Raw genomic sequence first — 19,485 nt, 5'->3', positions numbered from 1 at the left:
AACCACTAATTAATAGTATTTTCAGAATGTTTTATGAATACATTAAAAATGTATTCCTTAAATAATCTGTGCTTATAGAATGTTTAAACTTATTATGAATGAGCTATTCGGATCATTTTGGATCCCTGGGGAGACATTTTAATGGCCGTGTCCTTTTTGCAGCTATGTTAGTGTGCAACCTGCCAGAATGTGATATACCAGAACTTCTAAGGAAGTGAAAGTGTCCAAATCAAGGTACCAGTGAGAGGTTACTTTCATTCAAGAAAGGCCGATGGGTCTGGAACACCTCTGTCAGTTGGGAAGTCACGTGGCTGGCATCTGCTGGTCCCTTGCTCTTGGGCTCTGTTACTTTCATCCCCTGTTCCTTTGGGGGTTCCTCACTTTGCTTTTCCAGGGCTGGCTTTCATCTCTTGGCTTCCCTTGGCTCTCCCCAGGTTCTGGCTTGCTTAACATCTCATGGCAACGTCTGCTGGGCTCCAAGCATCTCCACATATCCTTGTCTGTTCTCCACCTGTCCACAGCTGTGCCAGCTCTGCTGTGAAGTTTCTGTCGGCTCTGAGATTTCTCACTCTCTCTAAAATGTTTCCTCTTGTAAAAGATTCCAGGATGGCGGGCCATAGTGGCTCAGCAGGCAGAATTCTCGCCTGCCATGCCAGAGACCTGGGTTCGGTTCCTGGTACCTGCCCATGCGAAAAAAAAAAAAAAGATTCCAGTAAACTAATCAAGACCTATCTGGAATGGGTGAAGTCGCATCTCCATCTAATCAAAGGTCACACCACAATTGGGTGTGCCATATCTCCATGGGGATAATCTGGATGCTCATGCCTCGAGTCTGCTTTAGGTAACCTCGCATTTATTTTTTGGAATACACTCAAGCTGTGCTTTTCTCTGTTTCCTCTGCTTGGAATGCACTTTTCCCACTTCTTCCCTTAGCTTGCTCTTTGAGACTCAGCTCTTATTGTGTCCAGGAATTTTTCCCTGACCTTCAGTTCCCCTCCTTGTTTCCAGTTTGACCTTTTCTGTATGTTCTCATAATACGTTGTACACCCTCCCTTCCTGCTCCAAATTCATCCTAAATAGATACTAAATTTAGATATGAGAATTCCTTGCCCACATAGAGGCTGTATCCTTCCTACTTTCTATCTTCAGTTGTTATGGCACATAGTAGATCTCAAAACTTGTTGAACCAACAAACCTTAAAAAGCAGCCTTTGAATAATCTCATAAATTCGTTTTCAGCAATGGATTTTAGAAAGATTAGCCAGATTTAGGTAAATGTATATACATTAAGTTTTTATGGGGTTCCCAACTTTTGCAGAAACTTCCGTAGGAGAGCTCCCTTTCATGTCTCATAAGCATTATGGCCATGCCTAGTAAAAAGCAGGAAAGAGAATAGAGGCGGTAGCAATGCTATCAGTTCATTTTATATTCTTTTCACAAGTTTGCTGTTTCAAGGAAATGCAGCATGTCATCAGTCTGAATTTCATGTTGGTCCGTTATAACTTTATTGAACATTATCACATCCACATAACAAGAAATAAACCTGCCAAGTAGTGACCAAATATCACTAAGCAAAGTTTGATATTCATAAATTTAAAAAGGACATACCCATTTGTAAACTGATTTCCTTATAAAGTATAAGCTTTAAAAGGAGCATCCTTAAGAGGATGTTGCCAGGTAGATAGAACAGAGCTACTATTTTTTTTTGTCTATAAACAATCATTCTTGGGTGCTGAACAGGTAATGCTTCTCCCTGGCATCTTATAAAACTCAGTGTCCAGTATTTTGCCATTTTTTTATGGCTTGGTTCAACCACATGATTTTAGTGGTTTCACCTTTGGATTATTCATCTGCAGCAAAAGAAAAAGGCACCCTGAGCCTGGTTCTGAACTGTGTAGGCATAATATGCCTCCTCTTTGTTGACCCTTCCTAGAGAACCACCTGAGGGCAAACTGTATCCATTCTTCTTGTGTTCATATTAAGTAACCTAACAGAAAGTGAAATCCATGAGGCCAGTGACTTTTGTCCATTTTGTAAAAATCAGTGTATCTCAAGCACTTAAAACAGTGCCTGGTTCAGGGTAGGTGCTCAGAAAAATATTTATTGAAAGAATGAGTAGATGGACCCCTGTGGACCCTGAATGTCTCCCTCTCAAAACATGGATCTGTGCGGTTTTTCCAGGGGTGTTTAAAATATAAGCCTATCCGTAAGTTTTCAATTTAAAGTTTTATTCCTGTTAAAGAAATATTGAATATCAGTCAGGCGGGAGATATATTTTGGAGCATGGATCTCTTTTCGGTTCTCTGAAATTATCATCAAGACCTGCTCTATTATCCGTTTCCATAAGTAATTACTGGTGACTGCTCTGTGTATGTGTGTGTTGTGAGTATATACTATGAAGGGGTTTTGGAGAAAGATTTTTTAAGAATTCTCTTTTTTGTTTCACATGTGCTTCATTTCACTCTGTTTTTCATACTTTTTTCTAAAGAATGTGGAGCTTCTATCTCCTCCAAGATCATCTGACCACCTTCTTTTAAAAGTAGGCTTTTGCAAAATCCACCCAAATCCTGGGGTCAGCTACTACTACAGGTGGTGAGGGGTGTACTCTCCCATTCTAAAGGTGCAGATTGGGGTGTGATGTGAGACTTAGCAGAAACTTGTTCCTCTGTTTTTTTTTCTTTTTTGGTTTGGAAAGTGGATGGGGCATAAAGTGGGTAGATTCAAAGTATACTTCCTGGCTTTTCTTAAGACCTAGTTTGAGCAAGCAAACAAAAGGAATGAATTATGAGGCTGTTCAGAACTCTGGTTGAAACAAAACCTTTCATACTTCTTACATTCTTAAATCCACAGAATGGATTGTTGTTCAAGAGAAAGATATAATGAGTCTGCACAAAAGTTCTCACATCTGTAATCCTCTTTTTTTTTTTCCTAAAACGAATTGAGGTGAAATTTCCATAGCATCAGCATAACCATTCTAAAGTGAACAATTCGGTCTACTTCCAAGCAGATCCCAGAAGGAAACCCTGTACTTCTTAGGCAGCTGCTCTCCATTTCTGCCTTCTCCTACTGCCTGGGAACCAGCAATCTGCTTTCTGTCTCTATGGATTTTTCCATTCTGGATATTTTATACAAATGGAATCACATCATATGTGTTCTTTTATGTCAGGCTTCTTTCACTTTGCATAATGTTTTTGAGGTTCATTCATATGATATATCAACACTTCATTCCTGTTTATGGTTGAGTTGTATTCCATTGTATGGACATACTACAGATTATCCATTCATCTGCTAATGGACACTTGGGTTGTTTCCATCTTTTGGCTATTGTGAATGATGCTGCTGTGAATGCTGGTGTAGAAGTATTTGTTGGCATCCCTGTTTTAGGTGCTTTTGGGTATATACGCAGGTCAGTAAAGCTTTTTTGTTTCATCTATTTTCTTTTTTACTTTTTTATTTTGAAATACAACATGTATACAAAGAAAGGAAAGAAAAAGCAATAATTTTCAAAGTGCACTTCAACAGGTAGTTACATACCAGATTTAAGAGTTTATTGTGGGTTATTATTCCACTATTGCAGATTTTCCCATCTACCTGATCCAAAATACTGGAGATTAAAAGAAATATCATTATAGTGATTCAGCAGTCATACTCATTTCTTCAATCATAAGTTTCCTATTAAAACTCCTCCTTCTCCTTTCTTTTAAAAGATGCTTTTATTGTACAGTCTATACATGGTATACAATTAGTGGTGCATAATGTCGTCACAGAATGGTGTATTCATCATCATGATCCTTTTTAGAACATTTGCATTCTAGAAACTCTAGAAAAAGAAATAAAAAGAAAAAACTCATACATCCCATACCCCTTACTCCTCCCTCTCACTGACTACTAGCATTTCAATCTATCCAAATATTTTTACCTTTCATCCCCCCCATTGTTTATTTTTTCCCCTATTTTTTTACTCATCTGTCCATACCCTGGATAAAAGGAGAATCAGACACAGGGTTTTCACACTCATGTGGTCAGATTGTAAAAGGTATATCCTGACCCAATCATCTTCAAGAATCAAAGCTACAGGAACACAGCTCAACAGTTTCAGGTACTTCCCTGCAGCCACCCCAATACACCATAAACTAAAAGGGATATCTATATAATGCATAAGAATAAGCTCCAGAGCTCGACTCTGTTTGAAATCTCTCAGCCACTGAATCTTTATTTTGTCTCATTTCTCCCTACCCCCTTTTGGCCAAGGATGCTTTTTCATTTTCGTGATGCTGTATCCCAGCTCCTCCTAGGAGAACTGTCCCTTGTTGCCAAGGAGATTTGGGAGTCAAGTCCCCCAGAGGAGGGAGGTAGAGAGTTCACCTGCCAAGTTGGCTTAGAGAGAGAAGCCACATCTGAGTACAAAGGAGGTTCTCTGGAGGTGATGCTTAAGGCTCATTTTACGTAGGCTTAGCTTGTCCTTTGCAGGAATAGGTTTCATAGGGGCAAACCCCAAGATGGAAGGCTCAGCCTATTGATTTGGTCGTCTCCACTGCTTGCAAGAATATCAGGAATTCCCCAAATGGGGAAGTTGAATATTTCCTCCTTTCTCCGCAGTCCTGGAAGGGGATTTTTGCAAATACTTTTTTATTCTCTGCTCAAATTACTCTGAGATATACTCACACTAACCTGAACAAGCCAACAAGATCTCACGCTGTATTCAAGATTCCATGTACTTATGGTGTTCAAATAAACTGACCATACAAGTTAAATTAGGTACGCTACCCAGAATACAGATTTTGCATCAAATAAACCCTTTGGTCTCACACACAAGTTGAAGTTTTAAAATAAGGAAGATATCATCCTTTACCTTGGATTCTGATTTACTTTAGTCCTGTCCAGATCAGCTTCATTCATATCTCTAGTTGAAGTCTGATCTCTTTTTTCAATCTTTTCAGCAGTTGCTGTATGGCATAATGCTGACTTTCATAGCTTCAGAGCTCTAACTTTCATTTCAGGTGTCATATAAATACCCAAAAAAAAAGTTACCGGGAATGAGCAGGTTATATACAAACAGCTCAGTATCCTAGAATTTAGAAATAACAGTTACAACTCCTGAACATATGTGACTGCTGTAAGAGTTTAAAACCAAAGACCCTTTACAATAGGCCCCAACCTGATAACCCATGCTCTTGACTTCAATTTTCTGAGTTTGTACATCATAGTTTGTTCACGAGTGAGGCCTGATAGTATTTGTCTTTTTGTTTCTGCCATTTCATTTACTGTACTTAAGGTTCGTTCACCTAGTTGCATGCCTCACAACTTTACTCCTTCTTGTTGCTGCTCAGAAGTACATTGTGTGTTTACGCCATAGTTTCCCCTTCATTCCCTCAGTCTTTGTACCCTTAGGCTACCTCCGTCCATTCATGTCCCCATTCTCAGTTCCTCCAGTTACACCTAGCAATGGGGTTGCAGGATCATATGGCACCCCCACCCCTAGCCTCCTGTGGAACCACCACACTGCCCTCCAGAGGGGCTGCACCTCTCAGTTTCCCTACCAGCAGTGCATAGGTACATCTTTTTCTCTAGCAGTTGTTTCTCTGTGTTTTATGCACACACCATACAACCCAACCTAATAGACATGCCTTTGCTACCATAATCTATATGAAGATATTTTCTGTTTTTTCCACAAAGAATCCGTACCCCTCCCCCATGCCCCTCACCTGTTGACATTTACTTTTGGCATAATGCCTTTGTTACATTTAGTGTAAGCATATTACAATGTTACTATTGACTATAGACCCTGGCTTGCATGGATTGTACTTTTTGCTGCATACCAACATCCATTTTTAACACCTTGCTGTGTTGACATTCATTTGTTCTCCCTCAAGGAATATGTTTTTATACTTGTACATTTGATCGTCATCACCAAAAGCCCAATCTCTACCCTATTTCTATCTCCTAATAACCTGTGTTTTTAACTTAACTCTCAAAAGTTCACTCATTAATGTTAGTTCATTTTAGTGGGACCATACAGTATTTGTCCTTTTGTTTCTGCTTCATTTTACTCAGCATAATGTCCTCAAGGATTATCCATGTTGTTACATGCTTCATAACTTCATTCTGTCTTACAGTTGCATAATATTCCATTGTATATTTATACGACAGCTTGTTTAGCCACTCATCCATTGATGGACATTTGGGCTGTTTTAATCTCTTGGCAGTCCTAAAGAATGCTGCTATGAACATCGGTATGCAAATGTTCATTTGTGTCCTTGCCTTCAGTTCCTCTGAATATATACCTAGTAATGGGGTTGCTAGATCATATGGTAATTCTATACTTAGCTTCCTGAGGAACCACCAAACTGACTTTCAGAGAGGTTGTACCATTTTACATTCCCACCAAGACTGGATAAGTGTGCTTCTTTCACTACATCCTTTCCTGCACTTGTTGTTTTCTGCTTTTTTGATAATGGCCATTCTAGTAGGTATTAGATGATATCTCATTGTGGGTTTGATTTGTATTTCCCTAATAGCCAGTGAAGTTGAACATCTTTTCATGTGCGTTTTAGCTATTTCTATTTCGTCTTCTGAAAAGTGTCTTACTCTACTTTGTTAGCAGCTGGAATGCAATATACCAGAAGTGGAATGGTTTTTCAAAAGAGGAATTCAATAAGTTGCAAGTTAACACTTTTTAGGCCATGGAGATGTCCTAATTAAACAAGTTTATAGAAATGTCCAATCTAAGGCATCCAGGAAAAGATACTTTAATTCAAGAAAGCTGATGAAGTCCAGGGTTTCTCTTTCAAGTGGAAAGGCACATGGCGAACACAGTCAGGGTTTCTTTCTCATCTGGAAAGGCATGTGGTGAATATGGTGCCATCTGCTAGCTTCCTCTCCAGCTCCCCAGGAGGCATTTTCCTTCTTCATTTCCAAAAGTTACTGAATGGCAAAATCTCTGCTTCGTGGTTCTGCGGCATTCTCTGCTCTCTCAGAATCTTGTGGCTTTCTGTCTTATTCCCTAGCCTTTTCCAAAGTGCTTCTTCTTTTCAAGAATTCCAGTGCAACCAATCAAGGTTAATACCTATATTGATTGAGTCACATCTTCATGGGGATAATCTAATTAAAGTTTCCAACATACAGTACTGAATAGGGATTAGAAGAAATCATTGCTCCCCCAAGGTTGATTAGGATTAAAGCATGGCTTTTCTAGGGTACATAAACCTTTTCAAACTGGCACATGTCTATTCATGTCTTTTGCCCATTTTTTGATTGGGTTGTTTGCCTTTTTTAATTGTTGAGTTGAAGAATCTCTTTATATATTCTGGTTACTAAACCTTTATCTGATATGTGGTTTTCAAATATTGTCTCCAATTGTATAGGCTGCCTTTTTACTTTCCTGACAAAGTTCTTTGATGCACAAAAGTGTTTAATTTTGAGGAGATCCCATTTATCTATTTCTTTTTACAATACTTGTGCTTTGGGTGTAAGGTCTAGGAAGCTGCCTCTTATGACAAGATTTATGATATTTCCCTTCATTTTCTTCTAAAAGTTTTATGGTCCTGGCTCTAATGTTTTGGTCTTTGATTCATTTTGAGTTAATTTTTGTATAGGATGTGAGATATAGATCTTCTTTCATTCTTTTGAATGTGGATATCCAGTTCTCCAAACATGGTTTATTAAAGAGGCTGCTCTGTCCCAGGTGGGTTGGCTTGACTGCTTTATCAGAGATCAGTTGTCCATAGATCAGAGGGTCTATTTCTGAATGCTCAATTCAATTCCATTGGTCATTATTCTAGTTTGCAAGCTGCCAGAATGCAATATACCAGAAATGGAATGGCTTTTAAAAAGGGGAATTTAATAAGTTACAAGTTTACAGTTTTAAAGTTGTGAAAATGTCCAAATTAAAGCAAGCCTATAAAAATGTCCCATCTAAGACATCTAGGGAAAGATCCTAGATGTTTAGCTAGATCAAGAAGGCCAATGATATTCAGGATCTCTCTCAGCTGGAAAGGCACATGGCAAGCTCTGCTAGCTTTCTCTTCAATGGCTTCCCCATGGCTCTCTCCATTCTCTTGGCTCTGATAATTCTGGTAGCTGTCATGGCTCTAAAGCTTTCTCCAAAATGGTCACCTCTGGGTTTCAAGACTTATCTGATCTAGATAAGGTACTCTCCAGAAGTTATAGGTTTCAGGAAAGTAAACTTTGCATGAAGCTTTTGTAGTGTCTCAGTTAGAGCCCTAGGTGTTCTTTAGAGTTAACAGGAATGTTGTTGGTTAGGGTTTGGCAAACCACAGCAATTAGCAATATCTAGCTGAAGGTTGCATTTAACAGTAGCCTCCACAATAACCTCTTGACTCTATCTGAATTCTTTTAGCCACTGATATCTTGTTTTGTTATAGCTCTTTTCCGCCTTTTGGTCCAGAAGCCATTGTCGATCCCACAGTGCCTGGACCAGGTGACTTTCACCCCTGAATATTATGTAGGGAGGGAGTCAGAAGTGAGGGTAATGATTTTCCTTGCAGAGTTGGGCTTAAAGAGTGAAAGAGGCCACATCTAAGCTACAAAAGATGCTTCCTGGACCCAACTCTTAGGCCTAATTACAAGTAGTCTTAGTTTCTCCACTCCAAAAATAAGTTTCGTAAGGGCAAGCCTCAAAACCAAGTGCTTGGCCTATTTTCTTGGGAGAAATAATGTGAGAGAGAGTACCAGGGGTTTCCCAGATGGGAAAGTTTAATAGTCCCATATTTTTTTCTCTAGTCTTCAAGGGGTTCTACAAATACATTTTTTTTTTCACATGGGCTCTAGTAAGCAGCCCCACCTTGAATGGGTGGAGACACATCTCCATGGAAAAAAATCTAATCAAAAGTTAGCACCCATAATTGGGTGGGTCAAATTTCCATGAAAACAATCAGAAAGGTCCCACCCAGCAATACTGAATGAAGATTGAAGGACAGGGATTTTCTGAGGTACATAATATCTTCAAACTGGCACATTCAATATATCTATGTTTATGTCAGTACCATTGCATTTTGATCACTGTAGCTTTGTAATATGCTTTAAAGTCAGGTAGTGTGAGACCTCTTACTTCATTATTCTTTCTAAAGATATTTTTAGCTATTCAGAGCACACTCCCATTCTGAATAAGTTTGGTTATTGCTTTTTACATTTCTGCAAAGTAAGTTGTTGGGATTTTGATTGGTATTGCAATGAATCTATACATCAATTAGGGTAGAATTGTCATCTTAAGTACATTTAGTCTTCCATTCTATGAACATGGTATACCCTTCAATTTTTTCAGGTCTTCCATATTTATTTTAGCATTTTCTGTGTATAGGTCTTTTGTATCCTTAGTTAAATTTATTCCTAAATATTTGATTCCTTTGTTTGCTGCTGTGAATGGATTTTTTTCTTCATTTCCTCTTCAGATTGCTCATCACTGGTGTATAGAAACACTGCTGAGTTTTGGGTGTTGATCTTGTATGTGTCACTTTGCTGTACTCATTTACCAGCTCTAGTAGCTATGCTGTAGCTTTTTTGGGATTTTCAACATAGAGTAGCATATCATCTGCAAACAGTGAGAGATTTATTTCTTCCTTTCCAATTTGGATGCCTTTTATTTCTTGTGTTATTGCCCTGATTAGAACTTCCAGTACAATGTTGAATAACCATGGTAGCATTGGGCATCCTTGTCTTGTTCTTGATCTTAGAGGGAAAGCTTTCAGTCATTCCCCCATTGAGGATGATGTTAGCTATGGTTTTTTTTGTATATTCCCTTTATTATATTGAGGAAATTCCTTTCTTTTTCTATCTTTTGAAGGGTTTTCATGAAGAAAGTATGTTGAATTTTATCAATTGCCTTTTCTGCGGCAATCGAGATGATCATGTGGTTTTTCCATTTTGATTTATTGATATGGTGCATTACATTACTTGATTTTCTTGTGTTGAACCAGCCTTACATACTTGAAATAAATCCCACCTGGTCATAATGTATAATTATTTTAATGTACTGCTGGATTCGATTTGCGAATATTTTGTTCAGGACTTTTGCACCTATATACATTAAAGAGATTGGTCTGTAAGTTTCATTTCTTTTAGTAGCTTTGTTGGCTCTAGTATTAAGGTGATGTTGGCTTCATAAAATGAGTTAGGTATCTTTCCCTCCTTTTCAGTTGTTTTGAATAGTTTGAGCAGGATTGGTACTGATCCTTTCTTGAATTCTTGGTATAATTCACATGTGAAGCCATCTGGTCCTGGATTTTTCTTTTTTTGGGAGCTTCTTGATGATGATTCAATCTCTTTATTTGTGATTGGTTTGTTGAGGTCATCTATTTCTTCTCAAGTCAATGTTGGTTGTACATGCCTTTCTAGGAAGTTGTCCATTTAATCTGTGTTGTCTAGTTTATTAGCACATAGTTGCTCATAGTATCCTCTCATTACCTTCTTTATTTCTGCAGGGTCAATGTTTATGTCTCCTCCTACATTTCTGATTTTGTTTGCATCATCTTTTTTGATGTTGTTTTTCAACCTAGCTAAGGATCCATTGATTTTGCTGGTTTTCTCAAAGAACCAACTTCTGGATTTGTTGATTTTCTTGATTGCTTTCATATTCTCAATTTATTTATTTCTTCTCTAATCTTTGTTATTTCTTTCCTTTTTGTTTGCTTTGGGGTTAGTTTGCTGTTCTTTTCCTAGTTCTTCCAAGTGAACAGTTAATTCCTCAATTTTTGCTCTTTCTTCTTCTTTTTTCATGAAATATCTTTCCCCAACTTTCACTTTCAACCTATTTTTGTCTTTGGGTCTAAAGTGAGTCTCTCATAGACAACATATAGAGGGGCACATGTTTTAATACATTCCACCAGTCTGTGTCTTTTGATTGGGGAGTTTAATCCATTAACATTTAATGCCATTACTATGAAGGCAATACTTTCTTCTGCCATTTTGTCTTTTGGATTTTATATGTCTTTTCTAATTTTTTCTCTTTTAACTTTTACTGATAGTCTTCATTTCTACACTCTTCTTCAGACCTCTCTCTCCTGTGTTTTCCTATCTGCCTGTAGTGCTCCCTTTAGTATTTCTTATAGAGCAGGTCTCTTAGTCACAAATTCTTTCAGTGACTCTTTGAAAATATTTTAGTCTCTCTCTGTCCTAATTTGCTAGCTGTCAGAATGCAATATAGCAGAAATAGAATGGCTTTTAAAAAGGGGAATTTAATAAGTTGCAAGTTTACAGTTCTATGACCAAGAAAAATGTCCCTATTAAAACAAGTCTATAGAAATCTCTAATCTAAGGCATCCAGGGAAAGAGACCTTGGTTCAAGAAGACCAATGAAGTTCAGGGTTTCTCTCTCAAGTGAAACAACACATGGCAAACACAGTCAGGGAGTCTCTCTCATCTGGAAAGGCACATGGCGAACTCAGTATCATCTGCTAGCTTTCTCTCCAGGCTTCTCATTTCATGAAGCTCCCCGGGAGGTGTTTTCCTTCTTCATCTCCAAAGGTCACTGGCTGGTGGACTCTCTGCTTCTGTGGCTGTATCGTTCTCTGCTCTTTCAGAATCTCTCGCACTCTCCAAAATATTTACTCTTTTCTAGGGTTCCAGTAAACTAATCAAGACCCACCTGAATGGGTGGAGACACGGCTCCACCTAATCCAACTTAACAACTACTCTTGATTGAGTCACATCTCCAGGGAGATGATCTAATTCAGTTTCAAGGGTACAGAACTGAATAGGGATTAGAAGAAATGGCTGCCTTTGCAAAATGGGATTAGGATTAAAACATGGTTTTTCTAGGGTACATACATCCTTTCAAACCAGCACACCCTCTCATTTTTGATGGATAGTTTTGCTGGTTATAGAATTCTTGGTTGGCAGTTTTTCTCTTTTAGAATCTTAAATATATCATACCACTGTCTTCTCACCTCCATGGTATCTTCTGAGAAATCCACACATAGTCGTATTGAGCTTCCCTTGTATGTGATGATTGCTTTTCTCTTTCTGCTTTCAAAATTCTCTCTTTATCTTTGACATCTGACAATCTGTTGAGTAGGTATCTTGAGTATGTCTATTTGGATCTATTCTGTTTGGGGCATGCAGCCCTTCTTGGATATGTAATTTTATGTATTTCAGAAGAGATGGGAAATTTTCAGTGATTACTTCCTCCATTAGTCTTTATGCTCTTTTTCCCTTCTCTTCTCATTCTGAGACATCCACAACACATACATTCATGTACTTTCTATTGTCATTCAGATCCCTGAGACCTTGGTCATATTTTTCCATTCATTTCCCTGTATTTTCTTTTGTGTGCTGGATTTCAGATGTCCTGTCCTCTAGTTCACTAATCCTTTCTTCTGCCTCTTCAAATCTATTGTTGTAGATTTCCATTTTTTTTTAGTCTCTTCTATCATGCCTTCCATTCTGTAAGTTAATGTATTTGTTTTTTCAAACTTCTGAGCTCTTTATGTTTGGCCAATGTCTTCTTTATATCCTACAACTCTTTGATTTGATTTTTGATGACATTTTCATGTCTGTTTGAACATCCTGCATCTCATTTGAATTGTTGGTCTGTTCCTTTGACTGGGCCATAACTTCAGTTTTTGTAGCATGACTTGTTATTTTCTGCTGGAGTCTAAACATTTGATTTACTTAATTAGTTTATTCTCAAGGTTATTTTCACTGTTTTACATAACGTTTTCTTGCTGGATGGCTTTTTTCTCTATCTGTTCTTTGACATTGAGTTCAACTTATTCTAGACTTCAGCATAGGTTCTGTCTAACTGGTCAGAATTTTTCAGTTGTTTTTCATTTCCTGTCCTGCATATATGGAGCTTTTTTTTCATGAGGAGGGTATTATACACCTCAGTTAGGTTTTCCCAGACCAGACAGGCCCACCTCTCAGGAGGAGAGAGTAGCCAGTGTCAACATAAGGGTGAGACCTAGCAGGTTGTCAGACCTGCCTATGAAGCCTCTAGGCTATATTTTTTCTATTCTGCCTGGCATGTGGTGCTTGTCTGACCGCAGCCTCCCACCAGCATTAAGTGATGCAGTGCCTTTAATTTCAGCATACTTTACCTGCCAGGGGCATGGTTGAGACAGAGGCTGCAGTAATAGCTGGGCTTTTTTTTCTCACTTTTGTTTTCATCCCCTGGGGCCTGAATTACCTGAATGAGGGCCTCCACTTGAGCTGGACCTTGCCTCCCTTACTCTTGGGTAAGATATGCCCCTTAGGGAATTAACCACTTTTACTAACTTTATCTCTCAGACATGCCTTAGTTCCACCTTTGTCTGAGCAGTACTGGAGCCTGAGAGTGCTTGCAGTTTTATCTAATGAGCTGTTAAGAGGTTAAAAAAAAGCAGGGTATACATGAGTGGTTCAGTGGTAGAATTCTTGCCTGCCATGCAGAAGATCTGGGTTCAATTTCCAGCCCATCCTTGCACTTCTCAAACAAACAAACAAGCAAGCAAACAAACACAAAACCAAACAAATGGTGCTGCAGTAAGGGGATACTTGCACGGAAAAAGAACGAAATGTGACCCACATCATATAGTATACAAAAAAAAAAGCAAAAAAGCCTTTTCAGAACTGGACCCCTGCTCCCCACATTGGCCAATCAAGAGCCTGAGTTGGTATGTAGCTCTGTGTATCCCCAGGCTCTGTGTGCCCCTTTTTCTTGGGGTTTGGCCCTTTTCCAGTATTTTGTAATGTCAAAAAGTCTCTGTGTTTTTTTTTCTCCGTCAGCCCAACCTCCTCTCTGCAGGGGTAAACTCTTGGTTCCTTTAGTGCTTATTCCAGGCTTATCTGTGTTGGGTGCCTGTTTTCAGTAGTGAGAATTTGTTAATTAATTATCTAGTTGGAGCTTGGTTGACCTAAACCCTTGCTACTAGTAATATCTGTTTCCTTTCCCCTTGGGAAACCTGTCTGTAATGCCTGTCGGGAAGAGGCACTGGCCACTGTGGCTTGGGGAACTGACAGTCCTGCTTGGAGTCTCAGCCAGTTCACCTGGTCCATACTGGTGTAGGCTGTGTGTCCAGTCAGTGATGTGGCCCCAGCAATTGTTCTGTACCATTCCTGCTATTTACTAGCTGTTCTGGAGGATGAATTAAATTCTACTCCTCACCATGCTACCATCTTACCCACCTTTTGTTCCAAGTATTTTAAACAGTGTTTTTGGTTTTCCTGGGAAATCAGATGATATGGAATATTCAAAGAAGAGGCTGTAGTTTAGAAATCCATACTTAGAGGAGTCATTTATTTTTTATGCTCACAGATACTGAAATTTGGTTTTCCCCATCTCTTTCTCAGCAGTGGGATGTGCGTCAGCAGATTCAAGTTCAAGGCTCCTTACTGGAGCTGGGTGAGTGGGGCAGGCCACCTGTAAACCCCTCTTGCACTTTTCTTGTCTGTCATTGGGGTGCAACCCTGACCCCTTGGTTTGTCATGAGCCTTACAAAAGACCGAGCTTGAAGAAGAACATTAAAAATTATGTGAGGTAGCATTATCCTAAAGGTCATGTACCTTGCCTCCCTTTTCCCCTTTCATGCAAGGTTTATCCACTCGAAAAATAAAAATCTCTTTTTACTATTAATGCCTTTTTTCTTCTTTTTTGAGTGTCAGAAATTTTAGAACCAAATTCTTAGGGCACTTTCAGCAGGGGCTTCCTGACATGGATTTAATTTGGTAGCCTCATTTCTTGATCTGTTTTCTGCTCCATTTCTCAATCTATTTTCTGCCTCTGCCTTTGTTTTCCCTTTGCTCTTCTTTCTAATTTATGCTGTCTTGCTGCATTGTATGCACCTTGATGGAAGAGGCCTTAAATCCTTTTTGGAACAAGTTATTATATGAAGAACTAATCAACCAAATAAGTATTGTCACAACCATTTGCTTTCTTTGCCTTTCAGTTTTAGAGTAAGGATGGACAGCAACAGTTTGGGCCCTGTCCCCATAAAGGACGTTGAAGTGGGAATGTTATTCTGTTTCAAAGTACTCACTGCAGGAGCCAGGGGAACTAATTTTTTCAGCTCTTGATTGGACACAGCCTATAATTGCCTTCTGATATTTAGAATTGGCGGTTTCTAGAAGAAAAGTGCCCTGAATTAAGAAACCATTTTGTGTTGGAATGGGCTACTTGTTTGTAATAAACTTCATTTTAAGCTTTTACTGAAGATATCAGGGAGTGTCATGATATCTTTTATAGTTTCATGACAGATTGTTGCATAAATGTGGTTTTCATCCTCCTTTATTGTGCCCCTGTTTGGGACAGAATTCTGGACCACATCCAGAAAAATAAGAATCAAGATAGGGTCATGTCAGACTAATGTAAATGTTTGAGTATTGTTAATATTTTATTTCAGTGTTAGTTTGTTTGCATTGCATGTAATGCTGTACAGCCGTCTGCTATTTAAGTGTGATTTCACTGTTGGAAAGTCAGATCGACTTTAATAGTAAATTTTGTTAGCCCACCCCTCTTCTCTAAAATGAATGCCAACTAGGACAAATGGATGATATGTGATCCTGGCTTTATTTATTGATGGATACAGTAAATTAATGGTCAGTCTGAGTTCTTAGCACTTCATCATTGCTAAATTTAATTCTCAGGGAGGGTGTATAGCTACTGGGTTTGTTTTCCTTGTCAACTCCTATATCTAAAATACACAGAAAGTTAAAATCTATAGATTATTACCAAGTATTTTAGAGTTTTGAAACTACTACTTTATCTGAATGACCAGTACAAGACTTGTGGCCAAACCTAATGGTTTAAATTCACCTTGCAGTTGTGATTTAGTTATCTTTATGGCTGTTGGTACTCATGAGAGCTTTTGGCAAAAATTGTCTCCAATATTTATAATGCTTTGCTAATAAATATGTTCAACATATAATTAAATAGAATATATTTTCTTTTTCAGTTCTATCAGGAGGACCATTGCCTCAAGGACATGAATTTGAACTCTATGAAGTTAGATTTCATTGGGGTAGAGAAAACCAGCGTGGTTCTGAGCACACTGTTAATTTCAAAGCTTTTCCCATGGAGGTAAGAATAAAGAATTATCTGGTAAAACTCTCATTGTTTACATCAACTGTTCAGTGATTTACTGAAAATTGTTTAGTTTAAAAGTAGAGGGATAGCTCCTGAGTTTTAGTGATTTGTATTAAAATTAAAAAGTGCTTCATGAAATGTGAACTTAGAGCAGCAAATGAAGCTTCACACCTACCTTAATGAGCTTGGAATATACAAGGCCTTGGATGAGCAATTGTTTGTAAAGGTAGCCGGTACTCTTAAGTTTCACCCCTGTATTAAGGCTGTTATAAAAATTCACCTGCCTGTGCAAATTCAATGGGTCATTTTGGAAGATGCTATGAATAACTGATGAGCTGAAAACAAATAACATTTGGTGAAACTTCAACAGTAATTAAAAGTCTTCTTCAGCCCTGTTTAGTTAAAAGTAGTAGGTTGGTTTTATTCATCCCAAGCCATTAGAGAGAGTTTTTAGAGTAAATTCTTTTGCCTGAAGGATTCACTTCTCCATTTATCTTCTCAGTCAATTTCCGGTCTTTCTTCAACATCCAATTGAAATATCATTTCCTCTATGGGGTTTTTCCTGAGTTCCTTCTATGGGCAGAATTAATTTCTCCTTCCTTTCTGTTTGTACTTGACACGTTGTGGCTATGGCATGGAACACATGTATTGTAACATTTAGTGTCCATTGTATTTTTCTGCACTTGACTGTGAGCTCCTTGAGAACAGACTTCTTATAATTTACCTTCAAAAAATCGTTCTTTTAGTGGGAACATATATATTTATATACTGCAAAATTTTCCATTTTAATCACTTTCATGTGTACGTTTCAGTGGAGTGAATTACATTCACAGTGTTGTGCTACTATCAGCGCTATCCATTACTGTTCTAGTTTACTTGCTGCTAGAATGCAATATACCAGAAATAGGATGGCTTTTTAAAAGGGGAATTTAGTAAGTTGCAAGTTAACATTGGAAATTGGCCATGGAAATGTCCCAATTAAAGCAAGTCTCTTTGGACATTTCCAATCTAAGGCATCCAGGGAAAGATACTTTGATTCAAGAAGGCTGATGAAGTTCAGGGTTCCTCTCTCAAGTGGAAAGGCATATGGTGAACACAGTCAGTGTTTTTCTTTCTGTTGGAAGGGCACATGGCGAACATGGCATCATCTGCTATCTTCCTCTCCAGCTCCCTGGGAGGTGTTTTCCTTCTTCATCTCCAAAAGTCACTGGCTGGTGGACTCTCTGCTTCGTGATTCTGCGGTGTTCTCTGTTATGGCTTTCTCGTGGCTCTGTAATTCTTCTCTGCTCTCTCTGAATCTCCCTTTTATAGGATTCCAATAAAGTAATCAAGACCCAATGGTGGAGACACGTCTCCACTTAATTCAGCTTAATAACCAGTCTTTATTGAGTCACATCTCCAAGGAGAGAATCTAATTAAAGTTTCAAACATACAGTACTGAATAGGCATTAGAAGAAATGGCTGCTTTACAAAAATGGGATTAGGATTAAAGCATGGTTTTCCTAGGGTACATATATCCTTTCAAACCAGCACAATTACCAAAACTCTTTCATTACTCCAAAGAGAAACTCGGAACCCATTAAAAAATTACTACCCATCCCCACCCATCTTTTGGCTACAGTGTGCTGTGCACACTGGTATGCAAATATCTGTTTTGAGTCCCTGTTCTTAGTTCTTTTCAGTATTTACCTAGAAGTAGAATTTCTGGGTTATATGATAATTCTGTGTTTGACTTTTTTTCCTGAGGAATTGCCAAACTGTCTTCAACTGCGACAGCACCGTTCACCTTCCCACCAACAATGTGGGGGGGTTCCTGTTTCTCTAAATCTGTACCAACACTTATTATTTTTCATTTTTTTTTAATAGTAGCCATCCTGGTAGGTGTGAAGTGATACCTCCTTGTGGTTTTTTTGTTTATTTCCCTAATGACTAATGATATTGAGTATCTTTTTTGTAGATGCTTTTTGGTCATTTTTATATTTTCCTTGTCTATTCAAATCCTTTGCCCTTTTCTTTTGATGAGGTCACATTTCATGTGAGTATCCATTATTGCAGTACCATTTGTTGAATTTTATGTTTGTTTTGCTTCTTTGTTTTTGGGAGGTGCATGGACTGGGAATTGAACCTGCCTTTGCCCTTTTTTAAATTAGTTTTTTTTGTCTTTTTGTTGTTGAGCTTCTCATATCCTTTTATCCCATTATCTAGCATGCTGCTTAGAACATTATAGACAAATCTTCAATGCTTGTGAAATTGAGGTGACAGCCCTCTTGGTCTAAGCCTTGTTTCTATTTCTGTCTATAAGTAATTGAAATTGGCAGTTTTTCCCAAGAAATAGCTCTTCAGTGAGATGTAAGAGCACAGTGCAGGTTGGGAGGTATGTTTCAGGGGCTTCTGGAATGCGATCTTCTTTCTGGGTCATTTCCAACTGTTCATATGCTTAATTAAGCATAGAATTGCTCTTGGCCAAATGCCATGTTCAGTTCTGCCTCAATTACTGAAATCGCTATCATATAATTTTATATAAATGGCATGCTTTTTTTTGCAAGCAGACAGAAAATATATTAAGAACACATGTAAGAGAACATGTGGGCACTCTGGCAAAGACAGGTGAGAAAGGGGAGAGGCAATAGGCGTTGTAGGACCATTTGCTTTTATAGATTAGCTTTATTTACTTTCCCTTCCCTTTTCTTGTTTGGGTTTTTCTTCCCCTCCCTTCTCTCCAGGGTGGTGCCCAGTGGTAATGGTGCATTTGGGTGGGTCAGTTAGTTTCCCTTCTCGGTGGATGACTCTCTCAGTTGGGGGTTTTTTGGCTCCAGATGGGTTGGCTACTGCTGGGTGTTTCCTGTAAGTGGGTAGCCCCTGGGCAGGGTGTTTGTGAGGGCAGGGGCCTTCTTAACCTCGATTAACTGTCCTTGCTCGAGGGCTCCATCATGATTTTTTCTCTCCTCAGTGTCTGTTCTAGCCTGCCTCAACTTCCCCCTTATCAAGATCTTGCCCCTTAATCTTAAGGGATACCGAGGGACAAGGGTCTGTCTTCTATAGCTGCTTCTGGCTTGTCAGGGGGTGTAGGTCCTGCCTGATGGGGCATAAAACTTTCTGGCTATCTCATTTACATTGAGAGGGAGGAGTCTGGGGGGCAATTAGAACAGCTGAGAATCCTTGCATCAGCATTAGTTTAGTGTGAAAGGTTTCTAGTCTGGAAGAAATAAACTTGGTGGGAAGCTTAAAGTTGCCAGGGCCTATCAATAGCAAGACAATACAAGTGAGCAAGCCTAGGAGAGGCATTAGCCAGGTGAGACCAAGGAAGAGAGAAGGAATGACCATCCTTCAGGTCCAAGAGTGAATCTGGGCTGGGCAGCTTGTCCCTGCCTAACTGGGGAATAAGAGGGTGCAGGTGGCAATTTAAGAGGTGCAAGAATGAGACTTAGAAGGGGTAGAGTGATCAAGCTGTGGCTTTAGCTGCCGTGTCAG

At 38.8% G+C, this 19,485-nt stretch overlaps 1 protein-coding gene across 3 annotated transcripts in view; it reads left to right on the top strand.

Annotated features, from left to right (window-relative positions):
- The window catches only part of CA8 (carbonic anhydrase 8), a 109,736-nt gene that overhangs the window by 9,689 nt on the left and 80,562 nt on the right, over window positions 1–19,485 (top strand). For all 3 annotated transcript variants that reach the window (XM_077166837.1, XM_077166839.1, XM_077166838.1), the window contains exon 3: window positions 15,884–16,008. In XM_077166837.1, the coding sequence (XP_077022952.1) occupies window positions 15,884–16,008 (125 nt within the window). The remainder of the gene's footprint in view (window positions 1–15,883; window positions 16,009–19,485) is intronic.

Source organism: Tamandua tetradactyla, chromosome 6 (genome assembly GCF_023851605.1).
Source record: "Tamandua tetradactyla isolate mTamTet1 chromosome 6, mTamTet1.pri, whole genome shotgun sequence".
Taxonomy (NCBI): domain Eukaryota; kingdom Metazoa; phylum Chordata; class Mammalia; order Pilosa; family Myrmecophagidae; genus Tamandua; species Tamandua tetradactyla.
Note: the sequence above shows the minus strand (reverse complement) of the source record. Positions and strands in the feature narration are given on the sequence as shown.